This window comes from Lytechinus variegatus, chromosome 6 (genome assembly GCF_018143015.1).
Source record: "Lytechinus variegatus isolate NC3 chromosome 6, Lvar_3.0, whole genome shotgun sequence".
Classification (NCBI taxonomy): domain Eukaryota; kingdom Metazoa; phylum Echinodermata; class Echinoidea; order Temnopleuroida; family Toxopneustidae; genus Lytechinus; species Lytechinus variegatus.
The window spans coordinates 27,649,922-27,669,042 of record NC_054745.1 but is presented as its reverse complement, the minus strand read 5'-3'; the positions used below and the strand labels follow the sequence as shown (position 1 = coordinate 27,669,042).

The 19,121-nt window shown below is 39.9% G+C and overlaps 1 protein-coding gene and 1 pseudogene across 1 annotated transcript; one reads left to right on the top strand and one right to left on the bottom strand.

The window, feature by feature from the left end:
* Nucleotides 1-6,638: 6,638 nt before the first annotated feature.
* LOC121417302 overlaps nt 6,639-19,121 on the top strand; it is a 35,156-nt pseudogene continuing 22,673 nt past the window's right edge.
* LOC121417303 lies at nt 15,137-18,226 on the bottom strand. Its single transcript, XM_041610958.1, has 2 exons — nt 17,984-18,226; nt 15,137-16,833 (listed from the first exon to the last, which is right to left on the bottom strand). The coding sequence occupies exon 2, from the start codon at nt 16,540-16,542 to the stop codon at nt 15,298-15,300; it is 1,245 nt and encodes a 414-aa protein (XP_041466892.1). The 5' UTR covers nt 16,543-16,833; nt 17,984-18,226; the 3' UTR covers nt 15,137-15,297.

Here is a 19,121-nt window from a genome sequence, read left to right as displayed (position 1 = left end):
TGTACTGTGTACACACAATGCCATCGGCTGAACCCGCCAAACTATAGTGACCAATTATTGCAAAAGCTTTTGCAAATGTGAAAAGTGACAGAGGTTTTTTTTATCCAATCAAAATAATTCTTAGGTATTCGCAATCTACAGCATTTTCTGCAAAATGTCTTTTTTTGATAGGGTCTATTGTGACGTATATATTTTTTTACAACAATGTGAAGTCGCACCAAACGTTTCGTTTCCTGCACTTGCCCATTGGCTCATGTACAAATGGATTTCCAAAATCATCAAGAAAGGTTCCAAAAACCTTAAAAGTGACAGAACTTAATTTGACTAAAATTAAATGAAAATCATATCATGTTCAAGGTGAGAATCTGCTCTATTCTATTCTGTTTTGATAGATCACCTTGTTGACGCGTTTGGGAGATATCTTAGCAAATCCGTCAAAAAGGCGTATTTTTCTATTATTCTCCATAGGGAAATAATTTAACACGCTACGCACTGCAAAAAAGGAGCGCAAACAAATTGATATGGGGGGGGGGGGGGTCTCACGAAATAAGGCATACTGGGATGTGCCGCTGAAAATAATGGGTCGCTTTCTTGGAAGAAATCTTCAAAACAGCAAAGTATGGTCTTATGCTGGAAAATCCCTAGACATATGCCCCCAAATCTATAGATACTGATCCATGGCCCCAATTTTTTAGATACTGGCCTTAAACATGGATCGATTTTCTCCTTATATTTTGGATGATATCCCCTTTTTTTGCTTGTCAAATTTTAATAGTTCCGTAATAGTGGGCACCTTTTTAGCTCAAATGACCCATAAATATGGGTAGTAACCTTCAACCGCACACCCCTGTCCAAACCAAATACCCCCCCCCGGTTGGATATAACCTGTTATAATAACAAATTTAAAATAGAGAGAGGGGGGGGGTGAAAGTTTGGGTTAATGCATTTTTTCCTTTCATCTTTGAGCAAATATTTTTTCCTTACTTCCACGGAGCCCCGGATATATAAATGGTGCGCCCCTAAAGCAATGGAGATCATTCGTTTTGATTGGCCGATAAAAGTATACATTTATTATCATAACAAGTCATTCTTTTTGAAAAATGGACCATCATTGATCAATCATAACATTCAAGATTCTCATATACATACTCGGAAGGGGGGTGGTGCCCTGCTCTCCAAGAAGGGTAAGGGAGTGACCTGCTATTACTTTTCTTCTCACTCAGTTGGGTTTGATTAGAAATGTAAGCTGGCCGAACATTATTTTAAGCACAAATATATTAAAGATATGAAATAATTATAATTTTGTGTAATAAAATGAGCAATTAGGAGTGGGTGGGGAGAAGAGGCATCATCAGGCGAATTATTTTATGAGGAGAGGGACGGTAGGAGTTGAGGTGCTGTGGCCGAGTGGCCGGTCTATAATTAAGGCACCGTAGGCACGTTTAAAGTCCGGGGTTCGATGCCGTCTACGGGTCACGGCAACGGTGCTCTAGTTATCCAAAATTCAAATAGACTAGATGGAATTCTATATACATTGGTGCTACATGTGCACTATTTTTTTAATATGGCATGCTCAAAACATTTTTACAAAATATTGCACATCTTTAGAGTTTAATAAATTCGATTGTTTATCAGATTTTAATGGAATTTTTGCTCATCACTCTAGGATTTATTTAAAATTAGTTTTATAGGCCAGAGTACCCATTTAATCCCCTCATTTCATAAGCAACTTGTGTTCCTAAGGGAAGGACGGTGCACATCCGGCCCGTGCTCTCCCCCCTCCACCCCCCCCCCCCTCTTTCCTGGAGAGGCACAGAACTGGAGGAATATGACATGCATGATGGTCCTTATTTTTTGCTTATCAAGTTTCTCTTTGCACACAAATATCCCCACCCCCTCTATACAAAATCCTGGATCCACCCCGGCTCGGTGTAAAAATGGCAGAAGAAAAATGGTAAAGGTAAAAATAGCAAGGGTAAAAATGGCAGAGGTAAAAATGGCAGAGGTAAAAATGGCAAAGGTAAAAATGGCAGAGGTAAAAATGGCAAAGGTAAAAATGGCAGAGGTAAAAATAGCAGAGGTAAAAAAGGCAAAGGTAAAAATGGCAGAGATAATGACAGCCGTTATAATGGCAGAGGTGAAAATGACAGAGGTAGCTATTTGGATTTTTTGGCATGGGAGTTACTCCCATGCCAAAAAATCCAAAATCCCCTCCATGCATACACTTATGTTCTGAGAAGAAAATTGCAATTATAATGTTTGACTAATGGAAAGCGTAACATTTGTAAATAATACTGTAAATTTTCTGCACTAAATTGAAACTTTTGGAATGATGAGAAAGCCCGAGGTGGATGAGCCCAAAGATCTGCCTGATCTGTAGTGATTGGTAAATGAAAGACTGTATTGTGGTGCTGATCCACGAATACTACATGGTGTAATAAAAAATATAGGCCTATATGAAAATGTCATTTTCTTTAAAAAAAAAATTAAATAGTTTTTATTGTACCTTAAGTATATCAACATAATAATCATTTCACATCCGCTTCCGAAAGTATTTTTTTTTTGGGGGGGGGGCAATCACGAACCGCTGATTAGAAAAGTATATATTTTGGTAAATAGAATACTGGGCAGTTGCTAGTATATGTCGTCACAGATCAAAAACTAAAACTTCTAATAACTTTCTTAATCTTTGATGGACTTTCTGTAAACCACCAATTATTATTCTGCTAATTTTACAGTAAACCATTTGCCAGGGTGAATTTACACTTAAAAATAGGTCGATAGAATGGTACCTAAGAAACACCTATGAATTTAAATCCCTGATTCGCTACACATTTCAAAATTCATGCGGTAATCGTTACCATAGAAACTAGTTTAGGAACCTGACATCCACTAGGACTAGGTGTAATGAGGTATTAATCTAAACAACTGAACACTATATTGCTATTATTATATCATTTACATTAAACTACATGCGTATCATATCAATGATGATGTTGAAATGTAAAAAAAAAATTATTACGGAGCATTTTATTATTTTTCTGTTATCCAACAAGTTTTCTTGTCTTTTCTTTTCACATAAAAATCCTGATACTCTTGTAAACATAGTAAATACTGAACTCAGATGTATTCATGAATGGATCTGTTGTAACAAACTTTCTTTAAATGTTGCAAAGACCCAGTGCATGCTTTTTAGTAATTCAATCACAGCTCTACCCAGGAACGTCTTTCTTAATAATATTTTAATCGATATTGTCGATTCAACGAAATTTCTTGGTCTATATATAGATAACAAATTTTCATGGAAGCCGCACATTACGTATTTATCAAAACTTTTATCTAGAAATGTTGGCGTCATAAACAAACTAAAAACTTTTTTGCCTCCAAACGTTTTATCAAATTTGTATAATACCCTTATTCTTTCTTACTTAAATTATGGGATATTAGCTTGGGGCAGTTCCTCTAGAAATCAGTTGGATAGACTACTACTTACACAGAAAAGAATGAGAATCATTTGTCATAAACACAGATTAGCTCACTCAGATCAATTGTTCTTCTCCAATAAAGTTTTAAAAATACAGGATTTGTACTCTCTTCGCCTGGGCTGCTTTATGTTTCAGTTAAACCAAGGAGAGCTGCCAACTTCCTTAAGTTTACTGTTTTTAAGAAACGAGATTTTGCACAGCTACCCCACCAGATTATCGTCATCTTTCCATCTTCCGAAGCTCAGAACTTTTTACAAACAGAAGACTATTGTTTATACTGGTCCCCATCTTTGGAATTCTCTAGATGAATCTTTAAAACTGACACCAAGCTTATTTTCGTTCAAACATAAGCTTAAGACTACACTGATAAATAACTATAATGTTACACTATGATTTTCCTGCAGGAGGCTGTTCATTGTCCCATGTGTGTGCTTGAGTTGTTCTGATGTACTTGTCCCGTTTAGTGTAGTCTTGTATCGTCCCGTCTAGTTTGTATCTTTTTATACCATTTTCATTAATTAATGATACTGTAATATTATTTTGGGGAACCTGAATTACAAGCTCCGCTTTCCAAGGTTTCCCCCACAATATACAGCTAGCATTTAAGTTAAAACTGAACTTTCTAAAATTCAATTATACATTATATCTGTGTACTGGACCTTTGTGAACTATTTCAATATTTCTAATTGTTAATTTATTCTATACTCACATTTCTGTTGTAAAATAATTACCTTTGCTGTTATTGTGGAAATAAACGAAATGAAATGAAAAGTTACGCACGTGGTTCGAAGAAATCCCAAACTTGTCTATTTCAGTGTGTTAATGGTAGCGCACATTGGTGTTAACATTAAAATTGGTTGGGTATGTATGGCATGAAGTGCTGTTCTAATATACGAACTGGCCAAGATAAATTCTTTCATCAATCACCAATTGAAATCATTTTGTCATGAAAATGTTTGAGTTTAATCATAACAACGATAAAGTATAGACCTAATATGATGACAAAAAATCATTAGATCATAATACTCATTTTGTCGAGAGGAGTCAATTTAAGTTCAATAACGACTGATATTAACCGAAAGGCTCTGTCTTAATTCCCTGTTGATGTAGCATGTCATGATCTTTAACTCTGTCTTTTATGCCTCTGCCATTATGCCATTTATTTACCTCTGCCATACCTCTACCATTTTTACCTCTGCAATTTTTAACTTTGCCATTTTTATTTCTGCCAATTTTACCTCTGCCATTTTTACCTCTGTCATTATTACCTCTGCCATTTTTACCTCTGACATTTTTACCTCTGCAATTTTTACTTCTGCCATTTTTACCTCTGCCATTTGTACCTCTGCCATTATTACCTCTGCCATTTTTATCTCTGCCATTTTTGCCTGCCATTTTTACCTCTGCCATATTACCTCTGCCATTTTATTACCTCTGACATTTTTACCTCTGCCATTTTTACTTCTGACATTTTTACCCGGCCTCCACCCCGAGGGGGAGGGGTACGAAATAAGACATACGGGGATATGCTCCTGGAATGGGTCACTCTTTTGTAAGAAATTCTAGAACATTGGGTAACCTAAACTTCTAATGGTGCGTCCCTCAACCCTATCTAGGCCGGGGTAGTTTGGGAGTTCATATGGCCGGGGGGGGGGGGGCCTCCCAGACCCCCCTAAGATTTCGGCCGTCGACCGCGCCAAAATCTAGCACGCGGGTTGCCTGGGACATAATCTACAAGACGGTATAGTAATTTATTTCATGCGAATTGCCATTAAGTGAATATGCTAATTTATGCGTAATTATAATTAAATCATACTTTTTCCTCTAACTCCCTAAATAAAACTCCAAATGTAATAATTCTTGGTATATAGAAACTCTTTGTGGTGTTTTTAGCAAGTGTACATGAAAAAAATTGCGATGTCAAATCATTTTCTTATGTATTATATTGTTTTTTGCAATTTCTTATGTATTTATTTTTTATCTTTTGTTTTTTCAATGAAATTTGTTGGGGACTTGTGATCATGAAAAGCATAAAATAAATACATTTAGACCAGCAAAACTAAAATCATAGTCATGCATTTATCCACAACGACTTGAACAGTTGAAAATCCCAACTCTGGCGTATCGAAGAGTTAGGGGTGATATGATTGAAACATATAAACACTTTAATAGTTATGATCAATGTACGAAACTTAATCTAAAAGAAAGATATATTGAACATACCAGAGGTCACAGTAAAAAATTGTTCATACCAAGGACAAAGACCCAAAAATATAGGAATTCTTTGTATGTTAGAAATACTGGAATAGCCTAAATAATGATGTTGTCACTGCCCCAAGTGTGCACAGTTTTGAAGCTGCCCTGGATTGATGCTGGAAAAAATTTAATGAGCCAATAAAATATGACTACGAAAGCCCTGTTCCCGGAAGTGAGCCAGCCATCTTGAGGAGGAAAAACCTAGAACTGAATACAGAGGCATAACATGCCTACATTCATAAACTTCTTAGATTGTTGCGTAATTTCGGAACCACTAAGCCGGGTGATGCAAAATTGGTCTCAAAGGTTGCGCAAGACTTGAAAGTAAAAAGTCATCAAGCGGCTCGCTCGGTCAAAAATTTCGCGCGGCGAAAATATCGCGCGATTTGTTGAGGGGGGAGGGGGCCTCCGAGGCCCGGGCCCCGGCCTAGATAGGGTTAAATTGTTATTTTAACAAGTTTTTATCCAACGGGGGGGGGGGGGGTACTTTGATTTTTTTTTGTACGGGGTGTGCGGCTGAAGGTTCCAAACCCATACCCATATTTTTACGGGCCATTTTGGTTAGAAAGCTAGGTGCCTAGCTAATATTGGCAAAAAAAAAAGAAGTTATCACCCAACTTGACCCAAGATTGGAGAAGTATAAACCCATGTTTAAGGCCAGTATCTAAAATCTAAAATTTGGGGCATGGCTAGGGATTTTCCAACATAAAGCCATACTCCATGTTTAAGGATTTCTTCAAAAACGGTGACCCATTCTAGCTGCACGTCCCATTATGCCTATTTTGTAGTAACCCCCCCCCCTCCGGTTTATCCAACAGGCAATTCAATGGGCTCATGATTGGCCAAAAGTTTGCACGCACAATAGCTTTCCATACTTTCCTCATACAGTACGCTTAACAATACAAACCAAATAGGAAAAAGCAAATCTGAAACTGCATGTTGGCGGTCGACCGGCCCGGTCCGATACGGCGTCCCAATTTCCAGTTTTTTTTCTCAGCCCTACAAGAAACCCGGTATTAGTATCAACGCAGGCTTTTGCAATTTTCCAATGGAGGCCTAGACTATTCATGGGGATTATTTTTGGTGAGTTAATTTCATTCATTGCATTGACATGTGGTCGACCGTCGAGTTCAATCAAACCTACACAGTGCCCCCTAGGGCGGACGCGGTAGCCCGTAGCGGGCATTTGAGGGGAGCGGACGCGGGCGTCTTCCCGCGTCCGCTCCCCTCAAATGCCCGCTACGGGCTACCGCGTCCGCCCTGGGGGCACTGTAAAAAAATGAGTTGAAAATGAGTGCCCTAGGGAACTGCCCGCGTCTATCCCCGGGGCACTGTGACGTTTCCCGCGGCCGGCACTGTAACACTAAAACTTTTCAAAAACTATCTTTCAAATCGGAAGCAAAACATGCAAAAGGTAGGCCCTAATAAGAAATAGAAAACTGGGAGCCCGGACTGAGAGAAGGGGAAAGGGGAGAAAGAGAATAGAGGGGGGGGGGGGGGTGCAGCGTTCTCGCCAGGATTTTTCTTACGCGTGTCGCAAACCCGCCGATTCGGTGGTGGCCGATTTTACACGTGATGTTTTGATTTTCACATGTGCTTTGATGATTTGATCCCGGTAAAGTCAAGTTTCATTGCCAATCCGCGAAGTTCACTGTAATATTCTAATCGGCGGCGCACACCAATACCTAAGTTGATATCAGCAAAATGTTGAAATGTTAAGTTGCTGTTTATCTAAAAATGTATGGGTCTTTTTGTCTGGAATGACTGGAAATGTTTTAAAGTGTTTTGAGCTGTATTGACTTAAAATATATTTGAAATACCTGTCGTTATGGACTCCCGTTCTCCGAGAAGAAATATAAATCACGCATCTATCAGGACATGTTTTAACATTGTTTTGAGGTGCTTGAGTTGAAATATATTTGATATGCCTTTCGTTACGGACTCCCGTTCTCCAAGAGTAAATATAAATCACGCATTTTTCTGACAACCGCGGGAAAGAAAAATAAAAGAAAATAGAAGTCACAAACATCTCAGATTAATGAACGATCAATTAGGTATGTTGTAAAATTGTTTTGAGGTCCTAACGAGTTAAAATATATTCATATACCTTTCGCTATGAACTCTCTAAGAATAAAAATCACACATTTATTCTGACAACAGCGGAATTGAAAATGAAAGTATAGAAGTCACAAACATCTAAGATTAATGAACGATCTATCGGGACATGTTTTAACATTGTTTTAAGGTGTTGAATCAAAATATATTTGATATATCTTTCAGTACGGACTCCCGTTCCCCGAAAGGAAATATAAATCACGCATCTATCAGGACATATTTTAACAATAGTAAATAGTGGTAGTAAAATACGAGCTGTGATTGGCTGGATTTGTACCACGTGACCTCCCTTCAAAAAGTTATATTGTACATATGTACAATATAACTTTCGATTTTTGGATGGCAAAATCCATGATGGGGGGCTTAGATTGAGGGATCTATTTACTATAATAAATAGTGAACGTTCTATCATACAATATTACTGGACTATATGAACTCCAAATATAAAATTATCCCTCGTGCAAGCCTATTTCACCTCGGCCTTCGGCCTCGGTGAAATAAACCTGCACTCGGGATAATTTTATATTTGTCGTACATATAATCCGGTATATTGTACAATAGATTGTACACTATTTATATATTGTTTTGAGGTGTTTGAGTTAAAATATATTTAATATGCCTTTTGTTATGTACTCCCGTTTTCCAAAAATAAATATAAATCACGCATTTTTCTGACAACCGCGGGAAAGAAAATAAAACAAAATAGAAGTCACAAAAATCTCAGATTAATGAACGATCGATTAGGTATGTTTTAAAATTGTTTTGATGTCCTTACGAGTTACATGTAAGATATATGTTATGTTACCCCTCCCTGGGTGGGATGGGCGTTAAACTGTAAATAATAATGAAGAGAGAAACAATTGTCAGTCACATGTAGCTTGTATGGGCATCAACAAGGTAATGATCATACATGTACGTTTATTAAAAAGAATGTCACAAGAACCATTTCAAATAACAATTAATATCAAGAATAGACATAATCTATCAAACTAATTTCTCAACTTATGATTATATAATATATTCACTTGTTCTTTAACATACTTAAATAATAAACGAATGTAAGTACTAAAATCAATACAAATATAACTGCTAACAATCAGTCTAAATTATATGAATTAGAGAATACTTCCTAATTCTTATTAATAGTCTCTAATTCTAATAACCAAACATTGATGAAATAAAGTCTGAACTACTAGACTAAATGATAAGAGAACACATGGCCAATTGATACAGGGGAATACATCCTAAAGCCTCAGGTCTAAACTGTTAAGATGGTCCCTGATTCTTATGGAACTTTTATGTACAACTTGAGAACTTTCTTTGTTCTGACATCCAAAAAGAATCCCTTGCCATTTCTGAGGTGATCCCTTAATTCTCTCCAAGTTAACTCTTTCACTCTTGGAATCAGTAACCAATATACACTAACATACTAACAATGTCTTCCAGCATGCTATATGGCTTAATAACCCCTAATCTACCACTAACTCCTAACATATCTTAAAAGTAAACACAAGTTCCAGGAGTCAAGGTAACAAGCTGAAAGTTGAAGAGCCTATTTACATAACACGTTGATAACAGATACTTTCTTGAGAAGAACAAGAAGAAAGGAGTATACAGTATAGGTATATGTACATGCACCTCTGACTACAGAATCTAATATTATATACAGTTCAAGTACACATTAGAAGGAAATGTCAAAATAATATACTGATCAATACCTATTTCTATTTCTATACCAAAAGCTTCAGTAACAACTATAACTAATGTTTTCACTATTAATTGGTGAATATCTCTGTATTGAGATGCCAGTGATATATAACAGTATACTCTCAATTATAATGTTCATCCTACCCAATCAGTCTATATACTTTCAGGAAGACATATCATACAACAAAAGTATCATTACAATCATATAAACAGAATATATATATATATACAACAGTTTTGGGTATTAATAACAATAAAAATGTATCTTTTCTTACCTGTAAATAATAATGAAGAGAGAAACAATTGTCAGTCACATGTAGCTTGTATGGGCATCAACAAGGTAATGATGACCAACCACATGCTTGACAACTGAGATGGAGGTTTTGGGTTGCTCCACTATAAAATAGGGGTGTGCAAGTGTTCTAATTGAGGGTTATATAATACACAATAATGAATGGGTGGTATATGTGAATAAGTAGCTGAGTAAATTTTGTAGGGGTGCCCTATTTTTGGAGGGGCCTCACATCTTTCCCTCCTCAAAGAAATGTCGTCCTCGACATTTACGACAATATTTACAAGTAACAAATACATAGATGCTAATCAACGAAAACAAAATATCGATCCAAAAACGGCTGTCCAAGTAATCAAGGGGATTACTCCTGACACAAAATTCTGAATAAATTTGTATACAAAATGGTTGTGTATAAACACATGTCTACTCAATGAATTTTCGCAGAAGAATAATATCCTAAATATGGCAAGTTTAAGAACATTGCGTGAAAAGTGTAAACATACCAGGCGGCCTTTCCTGATAGTCTACAACTCTCGATCAGTTAGATCTTTATACGAAAAAAAAAAATTCATACAGCACAATTAGTGTGTTTGAGCAGTCCATTAAAAAAAATCACTTGAGAGAGATGCCTGATAACCAATGCATTCTACATTTCATAGCTATATAACTATAAAAAATGAAATTTAGAAATGCCTATGTCTCTATCCCAACTGCGCAGTGTCTAATTTAAGTTTCTGTGCATCTCATCTCCCAAAACAAATCTCTATCTGATCATTAAATAGTTCTTCCAAAACTATTAATTTCGGAAATGATTTTCAATCAAAGTTCTTTAGCACACGAAATTCGGGTACACATGCTGATTCAGTGTGGAATACTGTGATGGTTGATTTAGATATACTCCACCTTGGTTGGGGTAAGAGTAAATGTTATTACTGCTTGGCACATATTCTGGGGCATACACCGTCTGTTGTGGGGGCATGTGGACATACATTCCACCTATATTTGAGTTCATACTTTGCCTGTCTGGTTCTCCGAGTCCACTGTAGGTGAATTGGTTGGGAGGTCGTCGATCCCTGGCGGGCCATCGTGGCAAGTTAACCTCATCCGGTGTAAGGACCTGGTCTGTTGAGTTGTCCACAGGCTGCATCTCATCCAGTCCGGTTGGCTGCAAATCAAGATAAGCATCAGCTCTGGGATACTTAGATGCTTCCACTGTTGGCTGGTTTCTGTCTACAGTCACTGTTGGGTCTGGTAAAGGTTGACCTCTTTCAGAAGTAGTACTTCCATCAAGAGTGGTGCCCTCATGGAGACGGTTTGCAGGTTCAGGAATTCGCAGAGGAACATCCTCAACCGGGTCAGAGCAGTCTAAAGGTGCCTGTTCTGCCAGCGGTGAGTCTACCCTGGCTGTCTCATCTAGTGCATCAGAAGTTGCTCGACGATAATACTCAGTCAAGTATGCATCTTCGTCATCTGAGCTGTCTAATTCTGCTTGATGGGATTTCTCACGTTGTTCTTCCTTCTTAATAGAGCGTCTGTTAACCTTCTTAGTTGTAGTGGGAAGTTGTGTCGTCTGGCTGCTTTCCAACGAGTCACAGGGGAAGAGAAGATTGCGGTGAAGAGTCCGGGTTCTCTTTTCACCACTCTCAGATCGCAGCTCATACACTGGCAAGTCATCCTTCCTCGCAACTACCACGTAGATGTCATCTTCAAAATAAGCTCTCAGCTTACCTGGACCATTTCTTGGTTTACAGTTTTTGATGAGCACTCGATCTCCAGGCGAAAGAATGACGTTTGCAGTAGTCTTCCGGTCATGATGCTGCTTTGCTTTCTCTGACGACTTCTGTGCATTCTTCCTGGCAATAGCATAAGCCTCATTGAGTCTGTCCTTCCATTTCCGCACATACTCTCCGAGGTCACGAGGCGGAATGGACTGAGCAGGGGTCAAACCGAAGGCCAAGTCAATGGGCAGTCTAGGAGAATGCCCAAAGAGAAGGTAGTGTGGAGAAAACCCAGTAGTCTCATGCCTGGTGTTGTTATAGGCATGGATTACTTTGTTTAGATGCTGTCTCCAATCTTGCTTCTGTTCATCAGTGAGAGTTCTCAGCATCGACAGCAGGGTGCGATTGAAGCGTTCCACTTGACCATTTCCCTGGGGATGGTATGGTGTAGTCCTTGAGTGCCCAACACCTGTCAGTTCCCTCAGCCTTGCGAAGAGATTGTTTTCGAATTCCCGGCCTTGATCATGGTGGAGACGCCTCGGATAGCCAAATTTCAGTACAAAATCATTGAAGATTTTGTCAGCAGCAGTTCGCCCAGACTTGTTTGAAGTTGGATATGCTTGAGCAAATCTCGTAAAATGATCCATGACGACGAGAATATATTCGAACCCTCCTTTACTTTTTTCGAGATGAAGGAAGTCAATGCTGACAAGTTCAAATGGTTCAGTGGTGATGATTGGAACGAGTGGAGCCTTTGGTTGTCTGGTTGGTACTTTCTGCTTGACACAGCTACACCTGCTAGCAATGTAGGTGCTAATGTAGCTCTCCATGTGGGGCCAGTAGAAACGGTCCCTCGCGAGATGGAGTGTCCTGTCTGTGGCCAGATGTCCCATCTTCCCATGGAGTTCATCACAAATTAGGGACCACCACTTTTCAGGTACAACTAGTTGTGTCTTGGTTTTAGTGTGCCGTCGGAGAATCCCGTCGTCTCCCATCCTCAGATTTCTCCATTCATGCATCATTGTGGTGGTGTTCTTGGATTCACCATTTCTCTCCTGAGTCTTAGGCCATCTATCTTTCTTTTTGTAAGATAGAATTCTAGAGATAGCAGGATCTTCCGCTTGAGCTCTTCTGATTTCGTTTGGACTGAAGATAGCTGGTTGCATCTCTGCATCTATCCCTGTGATTCCGACATCAAGAGGTAAAGACTGGGCTAAGGAGAAATATGGATGCTCCGTTATTTGAACCCCCTGGATGGCTGCTCCCATGACGTCCGGCGAGATCTCTTCCGAGAAGGTCTGGTTAGCATCTTCAGGGTCATTTGGCATCCTGGAGAGAGCGTCAGCATCTCCATTCTGCTTGCCAGGTCTATAGCGAATGGTGAAGTTGAAGTCTGCCAACTCACCTACCCATCTGTGTCCTATTGCATTCAACTTGGCTGTTGAAAGGATGTACGTGAGAGGATTGTTGTCGGTGTAGACCACAAAGTTCTTGGCATAGAGGAGGTAGCTCCTGAAATGATCTGTTATGGCCCATTTCAGAGCAAGAAATTCCAACTTCCCAGAATGGAGATGATAGTTCCTCTCTGCTGGGGTCAAGGTCCGGGATCCATATGCTATTACCCGCAACATTCCTTCTCTTTTCTGATAAAGCACGGCACCAAGACCTTCCTGTGATGCATCTGTGTGAAGTATGAATTCTTGGTCGAACTCTGGGTAGGTCATGACAGGTGGGTTGATAAGCTCCTCAATCATAGAGTCGATAACAGCTTGATGCTTCTGAGTCCATATAATTCTAGTACTGGATGGAGCTTGGCCATGTTGCTGCTTCTTTCCCGACTTATTAGACTTTGCTCTAGGCTTCGGGGTACTTGGTGGATTCTGTGATTTTAGAAGCTCGTATAGTGGCTTCGCCCGCTTGGCATAGTCCTGAAGATACCTTCGGTAGTAGCCTGTGAGACCCAGAAGTTTCCTCAGATCACCTACAGTCTCTGGCTTCTTATCTCTGATGGTTGTGAGGGCCTGTGTCTCCTTGGGATCCGCTCGATACCCTTCTGCTGAGATAATTCTTCCCAGGAACTTGACTTCGCTCTGGAAGAGACTACATTTTGATGGTTTAAGCTTTACCCCATGCTCACTTAGGCGTCGCAGGACAGTTCTAAGATGGGTGAGATGTTCTTCAAAGCTCTGGCTATACACAGTTATATCATCAAGATATACCTCACAGATGTTGTGATTCAAGCCATCAAGAATTGTCTCCATGCATCTCTGGTAGGTTGCTGGTGCATTCCGTAACCCAAATGGAATCCGTTTCCATTCATGAAGTCCCCATGGAGTTACGAATGCTGTCATTGGTTGACTCTCCTCGGCCATGTAGCCTTGGTGGTACGCCTTACCCTGGTCCAGAGTAGTAAACCAGCGATTTCCTCCGAGACTGTCAAGGATATCCTGCATACGAGGGATCGGCTGTCTATCAGGAATCGTCTTCCGGTTCAGCTCACGATAGTCAATGCAGAGACGTAATCCTCCATCTTTCTTTCTCACGCAGACTACCGGGGATGCATAGGGGGACTCTGACTTCTTGATCCACCCTCTATCCAGGAGATCCTGTAGGTACAGTTTTACTTCCTGATACAATGGGCGTGGTATAGACTGGTAAGTACGCTGCACTGGAGTATCGTCGCTTAGTCTCAGAGTCATCTGCAATTCAGGAATTGAACCCATATCTTTGTCACCCCTAGAGAAACTTGCCTCTTCCTGTCTGAGTAACTCCTGTACTACTGATCTCTGCTCCTCAGGCAAATGGGGGAGTTGAAATGTCTGGTCATTGTTTGAAGAGTCGGCAGACTCTGCAGACACTGAACTAGTGTTGACGAACATCTCATCACGTGCAGGTGGAGGGTAGCCAGGCAACACAGAACGAACATGGAGTACCTGGCCTAGTATAGTGCGGCATGGAATGACGAGTGGTCGGTCAGAATGATTTGAAACAGGAATGTCAATCCGACAGGAGTTCCCTTGAGGAAGTCGCAGTAGATACGGCTCAATCTCCAGTCCCTCAGGCCATTCGCCATCACAGTTGGGCTCAAATAAGACTTGGGTGTCTTTGGTGTTAGACCTGGCTCGTACTCTAGTAGCTAGGTTGATTGTTGAGTTGGCTGGTACTCTCACAACTGACCTTCCAGTCAAAACAAAACAGATCTCTTCAGTCTCCCTTGCTTTGATGATGTTCAACAACTTCATGGCTTTGTCTTCGGATAGGTTTGGAATTGATGCTTGTAGAGTACTGAGTGGGATTTGATCACCATCAAAATTGTTAATTACTTCTCCAATGACATTGGAGCCAATGATGGGTTCCCGGAGGTCATCTGTCGCAACAAGGAATGGCACCGACAACGTTGGGCTCCTAGAGGACAACTGCAAATCAATTGGAATCCATCCAATGTAAGGCATGACAGTCTCATTTGCAGCTGCCACCCTGAGTCCACGTCCAAGTAGATCATCTACCTTCTGAAGAGCAACATCAGGTAGCTTTTCTTTCCACCTTGCGTCTGTCACCACAGACACCTGAGCTCCTGTGTCCCACAACGCTGTTGCATCCATGGCGTTCATGGTGCATTTTACCAGGCAGCGTTCTCCAACGAGTTCAACAAGTTTCCGGGGTCTTGGGGTTGAGTACATCTGGTTCAATGCCACATTCTCTTTGGGGAGCTGATCAATTAGGGTTAAACCCGGTCCCCTCGGGTTGACCCTTGCCCGTTTCCCTGGTTCCTCTTCCTGCATCCACGGGCATAATGTTCAGATGAACCACACTTGAAACAATGACGGCAGTCATTTCCCCGACCTTGCTCTCGGCATCTCTCACATCCCTTAGGCCGGGGCGGCCTGCCATCTGCCGGCGTTGGTCCCGGTGCAGGTGTCCTATCCTGCAAGGCTGCCACACACGCTTTGAGTTCGGCCAGTTGTGCCGCAAAGCCCTTCATCATCTCAAACTCCGGGTGCTGGCTCTTATTCCTTTGCTTTGCAGGTTCTGCATTGTCCTCCGTGATGACATTCACCCGTGCTGCGGGTCTGATCCCAGCTTTCAGTTGCCGCTTTGATTCCAGGGCAACTGCAGTGTGCAATTTTTCCAGGAGTTCCTCATCACTGGTTGCGACAGACAAAGATGACTTAAGATCTTGTCTGATCTGGTCATTGCACAACCCAGTAATGATCGTGTGAATAAACATATTCTGCACCAGGCTGACGTCATATTTCAGCCCAGTTGTTGTGTCCTCGGAGGCTCGGATTATCCGCTGGCGCAGATCCAGAGCCCGCATCACGAAGCTCTGTGCTGATTCAGTCTTCCCCTGGGTTGCCTGAGAAAGCTCTTGATACAATTCAGTTGCATCCTGCTCCTGATAATGCGATTTTAGAAATGCCTTTAGAGTACCAAGATTGAGGTTGGAGCAGCTTTCCAAATACGATCGAAGCCTTAGGCTGGGGTGAATGGCCTTTAGAACACTCTCAACCACCTCAGCTTCTGAATATCCTTTCAAAAGGGCTGCATCTATCTGGTGGTTGAGGCTAGATAGAGTAAGCCTGTCCTTGTGACTCGAATCACCCACTTGACCACTGATTCGCAGCTCCTTTCTGATCATCTGCATGGATTGAACCGGAACCGGAATTGAAGGCTTCTCCTCCACCGCATCTTTTACAACAGGCAGGTGCAAGTCTGGTACCTCTTCTAGACTCTCGTCCTTCAACCCTTGCAGAATGTCCTTTAATGCAGCCAACGTGGCCGCACCAGCCTCATTGTCTCCCAGCTCCCTCACTAGCCGTTGAAGTCGACGGACCAGAAACTTCCTGGGCTTCCCCTCTGTCTCCGATGATGGGATAGCTAGATGGGTGCAAACCATTGGCAGTTGTCCTACTGCCAGACCAAATATCGCCTCCTCCACCTCGAACACCAAATCCTCGATGTCTGCCATGTTGACGAAAGCTATGCTGTGGATCCTCTGACTGGTCCAACTACCACTGGTTTGCCCTTTTAGAACTCTTTTAGGTAGTCTTGCAGTTCCCTGTCCACAGCTTTCTTCCAGTCACCTTCACAGCATCAATGATTTGAGTTCAGATGTTTATACTTCAAATGGGCCTGGTCGCATCCTCACCGATTCCAGGTGGTCGTCCTTAGACAGCAGTCTTAAAGATTTACATCGAAAGTTGCTGTCCTGGCAGGGTCGCCAAAATGTTACCCCTCCCTGGGTGGGATGGGCGTTAAACTGTAAATAATAATGAAGAGAGAAACAATTGTCAGTCACATGTAGCTTGTATGGGCATCAACAAGGTAATGATCATACATGTACGTTTATTAAAAAGAATGTCACAAGAACCATTTCAAATAACAATTAATATCAAGAATAGACATAATCTATCAAACTAATTTCTCAACTTATGATTATATAATATATTCACTTGTTCTTTAACATACTTAAATAATAAACGAATGTAAGTACTCAAATCAATACAAATATAACTGCTAACAATCAGTCTAAATTATATGAATTAGAGAATACTTCCTAATTCTTATTAATAGTCTCTAATTCTAATAACCAAACATTGATGAAATAAAGTCTGAACTACTAGACTAAATGATAAGAGAACACATGGCCAATTGATACAGGGGAATACATCCTAAAGCCTCAGGTCTAAACTGTTAAGATGGTCCCTGATTCTTATGGAACTTTTATGTACAACTTGAGAACTTTCTTTGTTCTGACATCCAAAAAGAATCCCTTGCCATTTCTGAGGTGATCCCTTAATTCTCTCCAAGTTAACTCTTTCACTCTTGGAATCAGTAACCAATATACTCTAACATACTAACAATGTCTTCCAGCATGCTATATGGCTTAATAACCCCTAATCTACCACTAACTCCTAACATATCTTAAAAGTAAACACAAGTTCCAGGAGTCAAGGTAACAAGCTGAAAGTTGAAGAGCCTATTTACATAACACGTTGATAACAGATACTTTCTTGAGAAGAACAAGAACAAAGGAGTATGGTATAGGTATATGCACATGCACCTCTGACTACAGAATCTAATATTATATACAGTTCAAGTACACATTAGAAGGAAATGTCAAAATAATATACTGATCAATACCTATTTCTATTTCTATACCAAAAGCTTCAGTAACAACTATAACTAATGTTTTAACTATTAATTGGTGAATATCTCTGTATTGAGATGTCAGTGATATATAACAGTATACTCTCAATTATAATGTTCATCCTACCCAATCAGTCTATATACTTTCAGGAAGACATATCATACAACAAAAGTATCATTACAATCATATAAACAGAATATATATATATATATACAACAGTTTTGGGTATTAATAACAATAAAAATGTATCTTTTCTTACCTGTAAATAATAATGAAGAGAGAAACAATTGTCAGTCACATGTAGCTTGTATGGGCATCAACAAGGTAATGATGACCAACCACATGCTTGACAACTGAGATGGAGGTTTTGGGTTGCTCTACTATAAAATAGGGGTGTGCAAGTGTTCTAATTGAGGGTTATATAATACACAATAATGAATGGGTGGTATATGTGAATAAGTAGCTGAGTGAATTTTGTAGGGGTGCCCTATTTTTGGAGGGGCCTCACAGTTATATACCTTTCGTTTTGAACTCTCTAAGAAATAAAAATCACACATGTATATGACAACAGCGGAATTAAAATAAAAGAACAGAAGTCACAAACATCTAAGATTAATGTACGATCTATCTCAGGACATGTTTTAAGGTGTTGATGAATTAAAATATATCTGATATACCTTTCGGTATGGACTCCCGTTCTCCGAGAAGAAATATAAAACACGCAATTTTCTGACAACAGCGGGAAAGAAAATAAGACAAGATAGAAGTCACAAACATCTCAACGATCGATTAGGTATGTTTTAAAATTGTTTTGAGGTCCTAACGAGTTTAAATATATTTTATATACCTTTCGCTTTGAACTCTCTCAGAAATAAAATTCACACATTTATTCTGACAACAGCGGAAATGAAAATAAAAGAACAGAAGTCACAAACATCTAAGATTAATGAACGATCTATCTCAGGACATGTTTTAACATTGTTTTAAGGTGTTAATGATTTAAAATATATTTGATATACATTTCGTTACAGACTCCCGTTCTCCGAGAAGAAATATAAAGCACGCAATTTTCTGACAACAGCGGAAATGAAAATAAAAGAACAAAAGTCACAAACATTTTAGATTAATGAACGATCTATCAGGACATGTTTTAAAATTGTTTTGATGTGTTGATGAATTAAAATATATTTAATATAGGGCAAGTCCAAGAATTCGCGCGTGTTACGTATGGGACATTTCAGAGGCTTTAATGACCTGAAAAATAGTGTTAAATGACTTCGATTAGATTGAATACCCTCATGATGGTAGACATCTAGTAAAAGAATAATCATGCAAAAAATGGTGACATTTGACCTTGATCTTGACCTTTTAGAGGGAAAAGATGGGCCGTTACGTAT

Excerpts from the sequence above, each read along its gene's own strand:
- LOC121417303 (XM_041610958.1), bottom strand. The coding sequence starts at position 16,542 with ATGGCAGACATCGAGGATTTGGTGTTCGAGGTGGAGGAGGCGATATTT.